This window comes from Microcaecilia unicolor, chromosome 2 (genome assembly GCF_901765095.1).
Source record: "Microcaecilia unicolor chromosome 2, aMicUni1.1, whole genome shotgun sequence".
In the NCBI taxonomy this organism is placed as follows: domain Eukaryota; kingdom Metazoa; phylum Chordata; class Amphibia; order Gymnophiona; family Siphonopidae; genus Microcaecilia; species Microcaecilia unicolor.
Genome location: NC_044032.1, coordinates 38182751 through 38200752, shown reverse-complemented (window position 1 = coordinate 38200752; position 18002 = coordinate 38182751). Strand labels below are relative to the sequence as shown.

The 18002-nt window shown below is 42.5% G+C and overlaps 1 protein-coding gene across 1 annotated transcript in view; it reads right to left on the bottom strand.

The window, feature by feature from the left end:
* PIK3C3 (phosphatidylinositol 3-kinase catalytic subunit type 3) overlaps nt 1–18002 on the bottom strand; it is a 333547-nt gene that overhangs the window by 207526 nt on the left and 108019 nt on the right. Inside the window, exons 9-10 of the mRNA XM_030192881.1 lie at nt 15690–15782; nt 4225–4410 (exon numbers count right to left, since the gene is read on the bottom strand). Coding sequence (XP_030048741.1) covers nt 4225–4410; nt 15690–15782 — 279 coding nt within the window. The remainder of the gene's footprint in view (nt 1–4224; nt 4411–15689; nt 15783–18002) is intronic.

Here is an 18002-nt window from a genome sequence, read left to right as displayed (position 1 = left end):
CTTTCAAACCATACCCAAGGATTTTCCTCCTTCCGTCAACCCTCCGAAGCAGTCGACAATGCTTGTCCAAGAAATCCAGCTTCTTCTCGAAGGAGCCTCTTTTGAACCAACACTTCGTCTCAATGCTTCACCGGGTTTAACTCCTGTTTTTTTTTTTAGATTCCCAAAATGTCCTGGGGGGGGGGGGGGGAGGGCTCAGATCTATCCTCAATCTAAGACAGCTCAATCTGTATCTCAAGAAGGACAAAGTTTGTATGTATTCACTTCAAACCATCCTCCCTCTGCTCCATCGAAAGAGCTGGCTAGTGGCATTGGACTTAAAGGATGCATGCGCCCATATTCCAATATATCCACCTTATTTGAAGTGCCTCCGCTTTATTTTCAAAGACCTTAATTTCCAGTACAAGGTGCTTCAGTTTGGGCTGGCAACAGTGCCCAGGATGTTCACCAAGACACTAGCTGTAGTAGCAGCTTACCTGAGAAGGAAAGAAATCTTAAGTCTTTCCATACTTAGACAACGGGTTGATATATGGGCACAGCAAAACCAACCTTCTCAGAGTGCTCCAGACAACAACGTCTCTCCTCACTCAGCTGGGGTTCATAATAAACTATCAAAAGTAGAACCTCAGTCCAACTCAGTCAATTCTCTTTATAGGAGCACTTCCGGACACTACTCAGGCTTGAATGTTCGTTCCTCCTCAATGTATTCAAGCAATTCAACTCCTGGCCTCTCAGCTACTGTCTTTAATCATTTGTATAGCCAGAACCTTTCTCCATCTCCTTGGTCACATGTCTGTGTCCACAGCAATGGTTTCTACAGCATGCCTTAGGATGCGCCTGCTACAATGGGCCTTGAAACAATAATGGGACCAGACCAATCACAAACCTTCTCACAGGATTTATTTCACCCCACCAATAAAGAAGGTACATCAAAGGTAGCTTCACTCCCCCAATTTACTAGAGGGAGCTCCTTCTCATCATCCACCCACAACTCTCACATTGACAACAGATGCTTCGTCCCATGGATGAGGAGCTCATTTTCTACACTATCGTACCCAGGAACAATGGACTCAATTGGAAGCTACCTTACAGATCAATCTTCTTGAACTCAGAGGAGTTTTCTATGCAATTCAGACAGACAACCAGGTCATGATGTTCTATTTGAACATGCAAGGGGGCACAGGGTCTCTGTTTCTCTGTTTGGAGGCATTCCAAATATGGACTCTTCTTCTTCAACTTCAAGCAACTCTTCAGGCTTCCTATCTTCCAGACCAATGCAATATATTGGCAGAGAAGTTGAACCGGTCTATACCTCACGAGTCACATATTCAAAAGGTGGGGGACACCTTGTATAGACCTGTTTGCTTCGGATCACAATTACAAATGTCAACAGTTTTGTTCCAGACTTCCCTCACCACTCAGTCTGCACAAGGACCCATTTCACCTTTCTTGAACAAAAGGCCTCTATTATGGTTTTCCTCCAATTCCTCTAATTACTAGAATTATCCACAAGGTTATTCAGGATGTTGCACTTCTTACCCTCATAGCACCCAACTCACCTCATCAATCATGGTATCTATGGCTCCTCAGACTCTCCCAGATCAAGGCCATACCTCTGGGAGATCATCCTCACCTCCTCACTCAGCAAAATGGACAACTTCTACATTCCAATCCCTGGAAACTGTCACTGACGGCTTGGAAGGTTCAAGGGTCACATCATTCTCTACAACACTGGCAGTCTCAGATGTTTTACATGCACCTCATAAACCTTCCACTCACAAATCTTTATTCACTGAAACAGAAAAGGTTCTTCAACTGGTGTAATACAAATGGCTAAAATCTGGACTCTCTTGTCAATTTCTTCTTTATTGTCTTACTTGCTCCACCTGTGCTTCTGGTTTACAACCTTCTTCAGTACGAGTTCACCTCGCTGCAATTTCCAGTATTCTTTCCCAGGCAGGATCATTAACACTATTATCACACCCACTAATCAAATGCTTCCTAAAGGGCCTAATCCATTTCAATCAAGCCACTGCCTCCTTCTTAGGACCTTAATCTAGTCCTTGCTGAACTGATGCAACCACCGTTTGATCCTTTAGCATCAGTTTCTTTGCAATTCCTTATGTGGACAATGTTGTTCCTGGTAGCTGTCATCTCAGCCAGACGAGTAAGTGAACTACAAGCATTGGTGCATTATCCTCCGTATACATAATTTTACCCTTTTAAGATAACCTTATGTACTCACCTCAAGTTTCAGCCAAAGGTGGTCACTGCATTTCATCACAACCAGGATATTGTTTTACCTGTGTTTTATCCAAAACCTCATTCTTCCGCTGCATAAGCATCGCTTCATAGACTGGATTGTCAAAGAGCTTTGTTATTTTATCTTCAGCGTACAAAATCTCACAGAAATTCTTCTTAGCTTTTCTTGTCCTATCACCAAATGTCTCCTGGCTCATCAGTAACCAGACAAACTATATCCTCCTGGATTGCAGCACGTAATCATCAACAGAATCAGCCAGTGCTGACTGCCACTGAAACTCATTCTGTGCATGCACAGGCGACGTCTGCGGCTTTCCTCAAAGGTCTTCTGTTTCTGGACATATGCAAAGCGGTCACATGGTCTACCACACATACATTTGCACACCCATTTTCACTGCTTCAAGTTGCATTTCAAAATTTATAGGTTATTTAGCAACCCTCTGCCAGGGAATCACCAGTGTGTCTGCATTACCCTGCCCCACAGAGAAAGTGTTGTTGCTTACCTGTAACTGGTGTTCTCCGTGGGTAACAGGATAATGCAGACATACCATCCCTCCCTCCTTCCCCGCTTATTGGGATGTACTGTTATTGTAAGGTATAAAAAAAATGTATTCTCGGTTCTGCTTGTTCTTTGAGTTCTTTCAGTTACTTAATAAATACGCTTTTATTCTGAAGTTTTTTCTTTGCTTCATGTACCATGTACTGGAATTCGTTGCCAGAAAATTTAGAAAAGGCGGTTAGCTTAGCTGAGTTTTAAAAAAGTTTGGACGGCTTCCTAAAGGAAAAGTCCATAGACCATTATTAAATGGACTTGAGGAAAATCCACTATTTCTGGGATAAGCAGTATAAAATGTTTTGTACTTTTTTGGGATCTTTCCAGGTATTTGTGACCTGGATTGGTCACTGTTGGAAACAGGATGCTGGGCTTGATGGACCTTTGGTCTTTCCCAGTATGGCAATACTTATGTACTGTTTTTCTTGTTCTCTCTGTTGCTCTATCTTTTGCAAGTTTCAGCGACATCCTGGCTGCTTAGTTAACTGGCAATTTGCTGTTCGAGAGCAAGGCAGAAAGTTGTCACTCTATGCCTACTGGCTGAATCTGGGGCTACTCAGGTATCTGCATTATCCTGTTATCCACAGAGAACTCAAGTTACAGGTAAGCAACAACACTTTACCAGCCCATCCCCAGTTTTCTAGTGCCTTTATTTTTCTTTTTCTGGAACAACTATGGTTCATTGGTGAATATATCCTGCGTGGAATAGAAAGATATAGGCTATATTTTAAAAAAATGTACATAAATGCTAATGATCTGCAGGTGATATCAGTAGGCAGGATATATATGTGTATATATATATATATATATATATATATATATATATATATATATATATATATATATATATATATATATATATATATATATATATATATATATATATATAATGAGACCAAAACTGTCCTCCTTATTTACATTTATGAATCCTTCCTAGAAAATATTTGAAGCCATTTGTAAATTTCCCCAGTCATAACCCCAAAAACAAATTGAAAATTACGATACTCAAAGGTGAGTCAGCATTATATTAAACTATCTAACAAATCATAATATAAATCAGCACATTTAAAAGCTTAAACTAAGAAAAAAAGGAGATAGAAATAGAAGTTAGATTAAGAAAAACATTCTGATGGGTGCATTAACACAATTGTCACGTAAAAGAGAAGGGAAGGGAAGGAAAGATAAGGTATCACATAAAAGGAAAGAAGTACAGGTGCTTAAGACTTCCATTTACTTCTTGACTGTTGTTTCCCCTTTTAATACTACTTCCAGCCAGGATAGCAGAGAGGAACTGTGCCCTTAACCTATATCTCTTATCAGTATGCAGTGTTATTGCTAATCTAATGCCACGAGGTGCAAATGACCCACACAATTTCTAACCGCCGTTTACGAAGACAATAGTGCTTCACCTCATCATCTGCCTGTTGCAGTCTGGCAACTGCGTATCTTCGCACGGTAGGATTGGTGAAATGAGAAGACAGTAGCTCCAAAGAATCTTCCACATCCATTGGCTTCCATTTCCCCAGTAATTCCAGAGCTTGCTTGGCCTCTTGTGGTAAGTCCCAATTTACACATTTTAAGAACTTTGTTAGAGCCTATAAAACCCAATAATATCAGAAAAGAAAATAAGTAATGAACATGTTCTAGCACATTAAGCCTTATGGAAACTATTTGAAGCAAGCACTCCCCTGAACAGTTTAAAAAAAAATCAAAACAGTAATAAAACATTTTGGTTTTACTGCCATTTGTAATAACCACATTAATGACCTTGTCATCAGGATATGTAAGAAACAGTCAAACCTAATCAATCTATGCCTCGGTAAATTAAGTTTATGAATTAACCAAAACAGGACACACAGATCAGAGTTAACTAGAGGCATACGATTTCTTACCAAGGAATAGTAGAACCAAGCACTTGAACATACAATACACTAAATTAATCCAGCTAGACCAAATTTCTGAAGAGGATTTTTAAAAAAAAATATTGATTTATAATGGTGGGAATAGCTAAGATGAAAGTGTTTAGTTTTTAATTATTTTTTTATACTCCTGACAAACTAAGGTGGAAAGTGCACCTTTAAAGGGCAACACAATTCTGCTTCACTCTATTGGCAGACTAGGCTCAGTTGTGGTGCTGATGTAATAAAGGCTTCAAGCACCATTTTCTGTTTTGTTATAGCCCCCCTCCCCCCACGCACAAAGAAATTTAGGGAAAGGGGATTTTCTTTTTCTTTTTTTGTTATGTGCCGTTGAATTGGTGTCGACTCATGGCAACCCTGTGGACTGATGCCCTGAACTGTGTTTGGCCTTCAATCAGGTGGCTAATAATTGACAGAATGGCATCCGTAGTTGCTGCTAGAGATCCATTGTGTTGTTGGTCCTTCTCCTTGCACTGACCTTCAGCCTTCCCAAGTATGATGTCTGTCTCTTTGCAGGATGTTATTGAAGTATGAAAGTTTAAGTCTTGTCATTTGAGACTCCAAGAAAATCTTGGGTCTGATTTTCTCCACTATCGACTGATTTGTTCTTCAGGCTGTACATTAAAGGACTGGGTAACTTCAGTCAGTTGTTGAAGAACTTCTTCAACTACAGTTTCAATAGTAGAAATCAAACAAAATAAAACATGGAAAACAAAATAAGATGATACCTTTTTATTGGACATAACTTAATACATTTCTTGATTAGCTTTCGAAGGTTGCCCTTCTTCCTCAGATCGGAAATAAGCAAATGTGGTAGCAGATAGTATATATGAGAGAAACATCAAAGCATTACTTTGACAGTCTGACAGGGTGGGAGGGTGGGGGTGGGTAGGAGGTATGCATGGGGACATCAAAGCATTTCATTGATATTCTAACAAAATGGGTGTTGGTAGGTGAGAGAAGGGTAATAAACAGAGAAATACAGCTTTATGTTTTATAATGAGTTAGAAAACCCAGATCCTTATTAAGTACTGTTTGTTGGGTGTCAAAATATTCAATCATTCTTATTTCAAAGGTCTTACATTCCTGTATTGTTTTAAAATTACCTTTCAGTATTCTTACTGTGAAATCACTGGTGCAGTGTTCTGGTCTTGTGAAGTGTTGGCCCACAGGGGTGAAGGCCTGACTGGCACCGGCTATTTTCTGATCTGAGGAAGAAGGGCAACCTTCGAAAGCTAATCAAGAAATGTATTAAGTTATGTCCAATAAAAAAGGTATCATCTTATTTTCTTTTCCATGTTTTATTTTGTTTGATTTCTATTGATAACCTTTAAGAGTGTACTAACACTGCTACCACACCTCTCTACTTAACAGTAGAAATGAATGTTTTAAGGGAAAGGAGATATTCTGCCCAATATTCAAAATGATTTAGCCGGCTGCTGACCTATTAAATCGCTTTATTGGGGCTAACCGCTGATATTCAGCAGCACATAACTGGCTAAGTGCCACTGAATATCATGGGGGCATTCTGGGGGCAAATTCAGCACTCAGGCACCACAGTTAGTGCATAAATAGGACTGCATAAATGTGTGTCCTATCTATGGCCACTTAAGTGATGAATATCGACTTAAGTGGCCACGTATTAGCCGGCTTAAAAATAACCAGACATTCAAAGCTGCAGCCTGCACAGGTCCCGGTTTTGAATATCTGGGAATAACGCCACCAGCAACCACGAAGAAGATGCAAAAGAAGCCCAGCCTGACCCCAGCAATACGTAACAAAGAGGATCCCAAACTAGCTGCCCCTACACTGCAACTATTCCCTGAAGAAGAAAAGGGGAATGTTAAAAACAGCATTGCTAAAGGCTTCCCATATAACACACTCTGGCTAAGAAATGGTCACCAAGTATTTCAGGGCTAGCATATCCACCCCCTCTGGGCTAAAGGTCCTGGCAAAAGTGGTCAAATATAAAGACTTTGCCCCCTCAAATGCACCATATCGCTGGAACTTATAATAGACCTACCAGCTGATTCTCTGTAAAAGGGATGGAGATTTATGTCTAAGAATGTGAAAGATCTCTTTCCTCTTGAGAGCAATACCTACTGGCACGACTTCAAGGTCTCAACCGGGCAATTCTGGAACCAAAAACAGGGGAGGCTAGGCATAGACTCACTGAATAGCAGCCTGGACAAACAACAGAGATTATTGGTTAAACAGAAACTTAACTCTATACCATAGAGATTCTAGAAGGACTCTGTCCACTCTAGTTCTAGTTTATCAGCCAGGTGACCCCAGCCCAGGTTTCTTGATAGCCTAGCTTTCCCTTTACTAGAAGTATAAATCCCCTGGTGGTGACCCCCTTGAGGAAAGTCATACCACACAGCTACAGCAGCACTGAGCTAATAAAGGTACCAGTCAGTAACTGGAAACTCACTGCCGCTCAACCCCTCTGAAATTTGCCAGATCCCATGCAGGGATGTTCAACAGCTCCCTCTTTTATGTTCAAAAACCTGTAGGAATTGCACCTACCCAAAAATGCTAGCCATAGCAATGTAGACCTAGGGTCCTGGGATAAACAGCTTAGCAGCCTAGAAAAAAAGAAGCCTATAGACAAGGCAAAGCCTGTTAAATCCTTCAAGTTGTCTGCAGCCCTGAGCCTGGGCTTAGCCACTATACTGTCCCCACCAGAGAGAAATTATGACTCTAGATTGAGGTCTCTGAAGGCTAAGGGGAAGGAACTCCCCTGAGAAGCTCTGATCTTAAACAAGAACTGCTTATCTCAGGGGTAAGTAGCACTGTTTTCCTCTACTGCATGATCTGAGCCTCAGAATAACCACTGTCAGAAACAGATTGGGTCAGGAAAACTCCCAAGCCTTTAATTTGTTAAAAGGAATATGGAATTATTTACAAACCCTGTGAGTATGCACTGGGAATTAACCTACAACTCTGCAGGCCAGTGGCTGTTGACTTGCAACTAAGCCATCAAGGCTGTGTTTTCTTTTCCCCATAGCAGGGGGAGGGGAAGGGGAAATCAACCATTAGGAATGGAATTGCCCAAGAACAACTGCATCTCTAGAGATATTAAGGCCAACTGTTGATCTCCCCTCAGTTTTGGGTCCCTCTTGCCCTTTTCTCTTTTCATTCCCTAGTCAGGGGTGGTGTTCCCCTTGGAATGGCATTAAAATAAAAAAAAGAGAGAGAGAGATTCCTGTAGTGCACTGTCCAATGAGGGAGAAATTTAAAAGCATATCTGCTCTTCTGAGAGTGAATGCCCTGGCAGCAGCACTGTTAGGCTGATTCGCTGAGGAGTTCTGTTAACACAGATGGTGCATGTTAGGAAAGGAGTCTAGCACATTCACAGGTGCAGCCAGCTCTGGTGGTTGCTGGGGCTGCCCCTCCACAAGCTCTTTGGAGAAGGTGCCCATAAGGATCTCATTCAAAGAAAGGACTGAGTTAGCCTACATCAACTATCCGTGGGCTGGATGGTCAAAGGGGAATCTCCAGAATGAATGCAACCTTTTTGTACCCTCATTCATGGAAAAACATCACCCATGGGGTCCCTGAGATAACAAGTGGCCCTGATGTCCATGCACACCAGTGATCTAGCGCTGTGCTGCAATTTGGTGGGCCTTCTTCTCATCTCACTACCATAACAAATCCTCCACAGGTAAGCTGCCTACCTTGGGACATAGGACCCCAAAGGTAAGATGCAGGACAACCCTACCAGCTTCTCCCCTTTTTTTATGTTAAGGAAAAACTGGGGAAGAAAGGGAGAGAGGATGGAGTTTCTCCAACCAGTTCTCCACCTCTTACAGGCCTCCCTGTTACATTCAAAGATACTGAGAACCTATGCCACCATTTGCATTGAGTCCCAAGTCAGCATCTCTATGGCTGCTGACTACCCCAAGATGACCACCGCTCCAGCACACTGGAGTTGGGTAATCCCTCGAACACAGAACTCTCTTGTGCAAAGGTGCCTGATACGATCAGAAAATATACTATATCAGTGGCCTGGTTCGAACAGTCCCACCCAGTTCAATCACCAGTCACCCCCTGCCTGCAGGAACCATGCAATAACTGCTATCATGTTTCTAGCAACAACCTGAGCCAGCTGCCTCCATGAACACGCTAGCCTTCTTTTTTAACATGCGCCATCTGTGCAAACAAAACTCATCAGCAGATCAGCCTGGCAGCACAGCAGCCAGGGCATTCACTCTCAGCTGAGCAGAGATGCCTTTAACTTTACTCTGCACTGAAGGAATTATCTCTCTATTTTCCATTTGTTATGCCAACCCAAGGGACACTAGCCCCTTAGGATACAGAGGGGGAACTAGGAGAATGAAGAGGGCAAGGGGGGAACCCAAACTAAGTATTCACCCTCTGCTGGCTAATGATGTCCAGGACTACTGCCAGCATAAGATCTACCAATCAAAAGCCTGCAGGTCAAGTTTTGTGGCTTGCGGAGGCCTCTTCTGGCCAGGGCAAAAGCCTCCCAAGACTACTCACAGCAATGCCTCACCAAGCCAAGGCTTGAAGTTTGAGCTCTCAGGAAGCGGAAACTCATCCTGCTCCACCAGGGGTAAGGTCTGTGAACTCATCTCTTAGAGCTACAAATTGTGGCCTTCACCTCTGGAAACCAATCCCAAAGACAATGAACTAGACCATCTGCACCCAGAGATCACTGGTAAGTTCTAGGGCTGCACCACTCCTGGTGATGTCACTGAATTGTCAGCATTTGCCTCCATCTGCTGGTGGAGAGACATATCCTACTTGCTTTGCTAGTCTAGCAGAAAGATATGGAATGGGGGCTTTAGTTGCTGCCAGTCCAGCACTATTTCAGATGGCAAAGCCTGTTTTTACTGTGCCTGCATGCAAATGTTCATGCATGCCCAATCATATGAATATGGACAAACAGCATCTTAGACAATGGGTGCTCTCACTTATTATGATACCTGCTTTAAATAGAGCCGTTGCTTTGAATTTTGTTATACAGCGCGAACTGATTTGCTGCTTTGGTAGAACTGCTCTATACACGAACAAAATGCACAGCTGTAAGGGAGATATTAATTTATCAAATGAAAGAGGCCTGTTGATCTACCTTACGTTGATCTTGGTTCTTGTCAAGGATCCTTCTTAGCTTAAGATTAACCCAGTGACTCTCACAACTCACATTTAGTAGACTTCTAGAGGGGGCTATTACATATTAACCGATCAATATTCAGCCAGCGGTAGCATGTTTTTAGCCACTGTTGGTTTTATTCCTGGATATTCAATGCTGGGCCATGTCAGAGCCCCAGCATTCAATATCCAGGCATGCGTGGTAGGATAATAATTATGCAGTCAAGTGAATTATTCAGGACTTCGCCACATAAGTTGAACCGCATAAAGATATGGGTGCTTTTTATGTGGTTACCTGCTGAATATTGGAACTTAATTGCATAACTGCCAACTTCACCCCAGGGCCACCCCCCAAATTAGCCGGTCTCCTGATCACTGAAATCACTTTGAATACCACATAATAAGTATTTAGCATTTGTTCTATCGAGTATGTATTGATTGCTCTTTTGGCTTACGCACTGCTTAATTACTATGCAGCAAGAAGTATATCAAAATTATAAAATGAAATGGAATGAAAAGTGATCAGGTTTGCAAGAAAGCAAGACAAACAGCAAAAATCTTTTTTTTTTTTAATTGGTCACTCAAAATGAGTAGCTGTTTTATATTAAAATACAATGCAAGCATCTTTGGCAGCGCAACACTCAAGAAAGGTTCCTGCAGGATGGGTCAAAATAGGAAACATAAATTATGTTTTTGTCACAAATATTTTAGAGACCTCAGGTTAAAAACCTGGTGATATGGAGGCTCTGAATGTTAGAGACCCATCCAAGAGGGAGTTTCTGATTCTGGTGAAATAAAGACGCAGGCTTACTATACTTAGATGTCCTGCTAAAACTAAACACTAACACTAAAATTCAGCTCTAGATCTTTACACAGTACACAAAGCTGGAGAATTCTAGCACATTATTTAAGAAATGTGAAAACTAAGGGGTCCTTTTACTTAGGTGTGCCGAAAAATGGCCTGCGCTGGTGTACACATGTGTATTGGATGGTATCAAACCAGCCAGAATTGAAGCTTTAGGAGCCCTTTTACTAAGCCACAAACGCGCGTTCTACACACCTCAATTTTGAACTACTGCCGGGCTACCACGTGGCCCGGATGGTAGTTTCATTTTTTATGCGCATCCGCTACTCGTGCAGGAAAATTTTCCAGCGCGTGGTGCTAGCTAGACAGTAATTGGCATTGCACGCGCGCTGACATTTACTGCCCATTAAACACGTGAGAACTTACCGCTAAGTCAGTGGGTGGCGGTAAGGTCTCAGGCCCAAAATGGATGTGCAACAATTTTCATTTTGCAGCACGTCCATTTTTCAGCATACCTGCAAAAAAGACCTTTTTCGGGGGGCCAAAAATGGACGTGCTACAAAATGAAAATTGTTGCACGTCCATTTTGGGCCTGAGACCTTACCGCCACCCACTGACTTAGCGGTAAGTTCTCACGCGTTTAACGGGCGGTAAATGTCAGCGCGCGTGCAATGCCAATTACTGTCCAGCTAGCACCACGCGCTGGAAAATTTTCCTGCGCGAGTAGCGGATGCGCATAAAAAATGAAACTACCATCCGGGCCACGTGGTAGCCCGGCAGTAGTTCAAAATTGAGGTGTGTAGAACGCGCGTTTGTGGCTTAGTAAAAGGGCTCCTAAAGCTTCAATTCTGACTGGTTTGATACCATCTGACTTACAGTATATAGAGTTTTGCAAGACTCGGTGTGTAGCATACTCTCAATCCCACAATAATTAAGAAGCAAAATGCATCATAAAGTTAATCAGTGTCATTCAAATTCTCAGCACAGTTTTGATTTAAAGTCCTGCAAGTTCTCTGGTGCCCAGTTCTTCCAAGAATACTAAAGTGGAAATGATCAAACATAATTCATTCCATGAATCTTTTCCACTAATTGTTCTATTTGTGAGCAGAAAGGAATGTACAAATGGGAGAAAATGTTTATAGCTGAGAAACAATTTAATAGTAAATTTCCGTAGCTGTAGGAGATAAACGTATTCTTTATGCTGTCGTTCTGAACTGCATATTTAATGTGAGAGAGTAAAGCAACCCATTCTAAACTGATTACCAGTATGCCATAGTGGATTTCCACGGCCAAATTCACACTATTAAATGCACAATTAACTTTCTTTCACTTTAGGACTTTGTCATATGTATTTCCCTTCTACATTTGCTTTCCTTCTAATTTTTCTTTTACTTTCAAACAAGGGATCAGTTAAACAAGTGAAATACTTTCTATTTTCTATGAAGATCTCTCACTGAAGGCAAAATTAGATGTTAGAAGAATAAAACAATGAGATTTAAAACACTGCATGTTACCTAACCTTCTTGTTTAACCACAGGTAACAACTAGTTGTCAAAATATTCAACAACCTCACAATGTATTTGGACCTCCCTGAAATTTCAACTGAATTGACCTGTTTCCATAGGAAAATCTAAGTATCAGAAGTGTTAAGGACACATAATAATATGTGTGTGTGTGTGGGGGGGGGGGGGGGGGGGGGGGGGGAGGTAGAAGAGTGTCAAAGACTATTCTATCTTCTAAAACAAAAAATTGAACAAAATTGGAAGATTCAATCAAATGCTACTGGGGACAGTACACAACATGAGTGAAACAGACAGAAATGATTAATTTTGGAAGTCTAGTTTCATATAGGTACATCATTTTGGTATTAAAACATTAATTCTCCTACATTTTTAGTTCCACTAAGCTCTTATAAGTATATAATTCCCTTATCCCTCCCTTTACTTACATAGGCCTTCAGTTTCCCTTCAAGCCCTATCTGTATTGCCCACTATGTGCATTCTCAGTAGATCTATTGTTCTGGCCAGCCACCTAAAATGAGAGCAGTGTAAGCAAGAAAAAGATTCTTACTTCACTTCTGCATACTGGGACACTCAAGTTCTCACACAATTATGTACTGCTCTAATGGATGTTCTTATTAGTGTAATAGTATAGTCTGATAACCACTGAACAGTGAGAACTAGAGAAACCAGGCACCAGATATCCCTTTCCCGTGAGCTCAGGCAAGTCACTTCACATTTTAAGGTATGTTTGTCAATAGAAATCAAACAAAATAAAACATGGAAAAGAAAATAAGATGATACCTTTTTTATTGGACATAACTTAATACATTTCTTGATTAGCTTTCGAAGGTTGCCCTTCTTCGTCAGATCGGAAATAAGCAAATCATCTTATTTTCTTTTCCATGTTTTATTTTGTTTGATTTCTATTGATAACCTTAAGAGTGGACTAACATGGCTACCACACTCCTCTACTTAAGGTATGTTTGAAAATTCATTTTAATCAAGGCTGGGACACCCAAAATGATAGGTAATATTTCCGCATCTTTCTGTTATATTTTCTTGGTCTCTAATTGTATTTCTTGATACTTCAATATCTTCCTTTTCTCCATACGATTCATAGGATAATCGATTGACACAAATAGCTCTACTATCACTGCAGGTCTTGTGTTTTCTCCTTCACCACTATGCTGGTCTTCTTATATCCATATGTTTTATCCATTGGAATGGAAATGTCCCAAGTTATCATAACCTCTTCATTCTCCGTAATTCTCTCTCTAAATCACGATCCCAGTACTCAACCAATACAACAATGTTGCAATGTTTCCAGTGGAGAAGACATACCACCTTATTATGTCTATTTGGAAATGTTGTACCATCACAAATTTGCAGCTAGCTATAAGACAAGTAACCATATTCAGCTCTTTCTTACAGAATCTGCAGATGTCTGTTTTACCAGTTTTTTTTTTTTTTCATGTTCTATATGAACCATCTTATCTGACAATTGCAGTCCAAGACACAGAATTACAATCTTTCATTCAACTCACCTCTCCTAACAATTCATGTGACTGAGTTTTCATCTGTGAATGGTTCCTGAAGTAACACTATTCTTCCCACTGTACTTATACATTAGTTTTTTGTTTCTCCTCATTGGCTGCTATTTGAAGAGCTTTTTTTTTTTTTTTTTCCTTCTTTTGCAAATTCTGTTGCTTCCTTCCCTATATGAATTTTCCACTATGGTGCATTCTATATTTACAGAGAGAATGGCTCATAGTAACATAGTAGATGACGGCAGAAAAAGACCTGCACAGTCCATCCAGTCTGCCCAAGAAGATAAATTCATATGTGCTACTTTTTTATTTGTACTGTCCTCTTCAAGGCACAGACCGTATAAGTCTGGCCAGCCCTATCCCCGCCTCCCAACCACCAACCCCGCCTCCCACCACCAGCTCTGGCACAGACTGTAAAAGTCTGCCCAGCACTATCCCCGCCTCCCAACTACCAGTCCCGCCTCCCACCACCAGCTCTAGCACAGACCGTATAAGTCTGCCCAGCACTATTCCTGCCGCCCAACCACCAGCCCCGGCACAGACCGTATAAGTCTGCCCAGCACTATCCCCGCCGCCCAACCATCAGCCCCGGCACAGACCGTATAAGTCTGCCCAGCACTATCCCCGCCGCCCAACCATCAGCCCCGGCACAGACCGTATAAGTCTGCCCAGCACTAGTCCCGCCTCTCAACCACCAGCCCCGGCACAGACCGTATAAGTCTGCCCAGCACTAGTCCCGCCTCCCAACCACCAGCCCCAGCACAGACCGTATAAGTCTGCCCAGCACTAGCCCCGCCTCCCAACCACCAGCTCTGCAATCCATTCTAGGCTAAGCTCCTGAGGATCCCTTCCTTCTGCACAGGATTCCTTTATGTTTATCCCACGCATGTTTGAATTCCGTTACCGTTTTCATCTCCACCACCTCCCGCGGGAGGGCATTCCAAGCATCCACCACCCTCTCCGTGAAAAAATACTTCCTGACATTCTTCTTGAGTCTGCCCCCCTTCAATCTCATTTCATGCCCTCTTGTTCTACCGCCTTCCCATCTCCGGAAAAGATTTGTTTGCGGATTAATACCTTTCATAATTGTAGTATGCATCGAACAGTTCAGATTGAGCCTGGCAAAGGGCTAATGAGTTAGCAACGCTCTCTCCTCTGCGTGAATTGAAGTGGGACATCTGCTCTAGGTCCTTTACCAGTAGCAATGTAGGCTTCTTTGATTTCTGCATCCGTAGCTTTAGCAGTACAGTGGTTGCTTTCTGTGCATAGGATACCTACACCAAGTCCTGAGGTTTTCTGGGATTTAGTTTCCTCTTTCTTATTTTCTTTTTTTGGTGAGGACCTATCATCCTTTGGAAGATACCTTTTTTACTTCATACCTCTTGAATGCACACTTCTTTGGCCTTCCTTCTTGGCATTTGAAGGCTTAAGAAATTGGACAGAGAAGATAGCAGGACTCTTATTTTGAAGGTGATATATCTGCTTGCTTTCAGTGACATCTTAGCACAGTGACAGAAGTGAGAAATGTCATGGTCCAATCACAGACATATGTAGCACATCTGCTTCTGGTGGGATCCGAGACTGACATAATATATTATCTATTTTATTTGGGGGTAGGGGAGGAGAATAATACAAAGGAAATTTGGAAGGAAAATATATACACAAAAAAAAACCCTCTCTTATATGGCAAAGACAAAAATGTTTTCATTAGAACTTCAACCATTCAAAGGTAACAGCTTTAACAAGTACAGGCCAAGAGAACTCAGGAAGTATAAACTGCACCGGAAGTTCTGTGCATGCTCACAAAAAGCTTCCAGGGTTTCCTGAGCTCTGAGAGACAGTATCCATGTTTACATCATCGGACAACATCACTAACTCATGTAGCTGAAGCACTGCACTTGTCAACAGAGAATAGATTTAATTGTCAAATATTACTCCTTTAATTTGTTCAACCAAAAATGCCTGCATAGTTAAACTGCTTACCTTTTCTTGGTTTGTGAGATAGTATCTAAACTTCCACACCAGGTCCTGTTCCTCAGATGTAAGTTGTTTTGTAGGTGGATAACTCACTATGATCTAACAAAAGAAAAATAGAATGTCTTATATTTAGGGCTTCTGATTTTTAGGTTTCAACCAATTAACATTAATAAACACACCTGCAGTAGCACGTGACAACTGTTAGGGTTTATTGGTACCATTTTGGGATCTGGCGCTGACTCAGATGACAGTGATGAATCACGGTCACCCGGCCCCCACTGTAGCACCAATTCTGACCCCTGCTAAGCCCCAGGAGAAATAAGGGAATGGGAAGGGTGGAGAAGAGGGAGAGGGAGCTTTGGGGGGAAGGATTTGCTGACTGGGGTATCCTTTTCCTGGGAGGGTGGGGCCATTGATTCAGTGGGGGTCAGGGCCTGGGGATTTGGGTGTTACTCCATTGACTGGTGGGGCTCGGGGTTGGATCACAGGGTACAGAGGGGGGTCAGTTGGAGGCTGGGGGGATCAGAGGTTGCAGGGTTTGCGCAGGGGGGGAATGGTGGCTGGATCTGAGGATGCAGGGTTTGTGTAGGTGTAGGGGATTGGAGGCTGGGGAATCAGAAGGTACAGTACAGGGTTTGTGCAGAAGGGGATTGGAGGCTGGGAGTTGGATCTGAGGGTGCAGAATTTGTGCGGGGGGGGGGGGGGGGGCAATTGGAGGCTAAGGGTTTAGATCAGATGCTGAAAGGGTTTGCTTTTTACTAAGGTGCACTAAGTCCTAACACGGTGTAGGAGTGTAACACAGTTTAGGAAAATGTTGAAGGTAAAATATTTTGTCTCAGTGTTTTTTTTTAATTTTGAAGATCAAATTGTTATTACGGTCTGTTTTGTTTTATGTCGTGATATGAATACTGTGAAAGGTTTTTGTAAACCACCTAGTTATAGGTGGTATAGAAATGTTTAAATAAATAACAATATTAGGAGAGATCTAAAATAACTTGTGGAGTGCTCTATGCTTGGAAAATAAAACCTAATGCAAAGAAGTTCAGAGTCATTCATTTGGGATGAAGTCCAAGGGGGAGTATGTGACTGTGAATGAGATACTAATATGCACCAATCAGGAAAGAGACTCAGAACTGACTAAAGGCTTCTTTTACAAAGTGCCACTACTGATTAGTGGCACGCTGAACGTGAAGAAATCCATGGAAATAGGATGGGCCTCTTCACATTCAGTGGGCCACTAATTACTAGTGCAGCTTTCTAAAAGGAGCCCTAAATCTGATAATCTCAAGGTTGCAAAACAGGGTGACAAAGAGGTGCATAATTGAACGGGGCGCCCAAGTTTTCCTGAGGGCGTCCTCGCAAAGGGGCAGGGAAACCCGTATTATCGAAACAAGATGGGCGGCCATCTTTCGTTTCGATAATAGGGTCAGCGACGCCCAAATCTCAACATTTAGGTCGACCTTAGAGATGGTCGTCCCCGGTTTTCAGCGATAATGGAAACAAAGGAAAACCATCTCAGAAACGACCAAATCTTGGTCGTGGGAGGAGCCAGCGTTCCTAGTGCACTGGTTCCCCCCTCACATGCCAGGACACCAACCAAGCTCCCTAGGGGGCACTGCAGTGGACTTCACAAATTGCTCCAAGGTGCATAGCTCACTTACCTTGGGTGCTGAGCCCCCCAACCCCCCCCCCCAAAAAAAAAAAAAAAATCCCACTCCCCTCAACTGTACACCACTACCATAGCCCTTAGGGATGAAGGGGGCACCTACATGTGGGTACAGTGGGTTTGTGGTGGGTTTTGAAGGGCTCACATTTACCACCACAAGTGTAACAGGTAGGGGGGGATGGGCCTGGGTCCGCCTGCCTGAAGTGCACTGCACCCACTAAAACTGCTCCAGGGACCTACATACTGCTGTCAGGGAGCTGGGTATGACATTTGAGGCTGGCAACAAATATTTTTAAAGTTTCTTTTTTGAGGGTGGGAGGGGGTTAGGGACCACTGGAGGAATAAAGGGAGGTCATCCCCGATTCCCTCCGGTGGTGATCTGGTCAGTTCACGCACATTTTTGAGGCTTGGTCGCAAGAAAAAATGGACCAAGTAAAGTCGGCCAAATGCTCGTCAGGGACGCCCTTCTTTTTTCCATTATCAGCCGAGGACGCCCATGTGTTAAGCATGCCCCAGTCTTGCCTTCGCTACACCTCCAACACGCCCCTGTGAACTTTGGTCGTCCACGCAATGGAAAGCAGTTGAGGACGCTCAAAATCTGCTTTCGATTATGCCGATTTGGGCGACCCTGGGAGAAGGACACCCATCTTGCG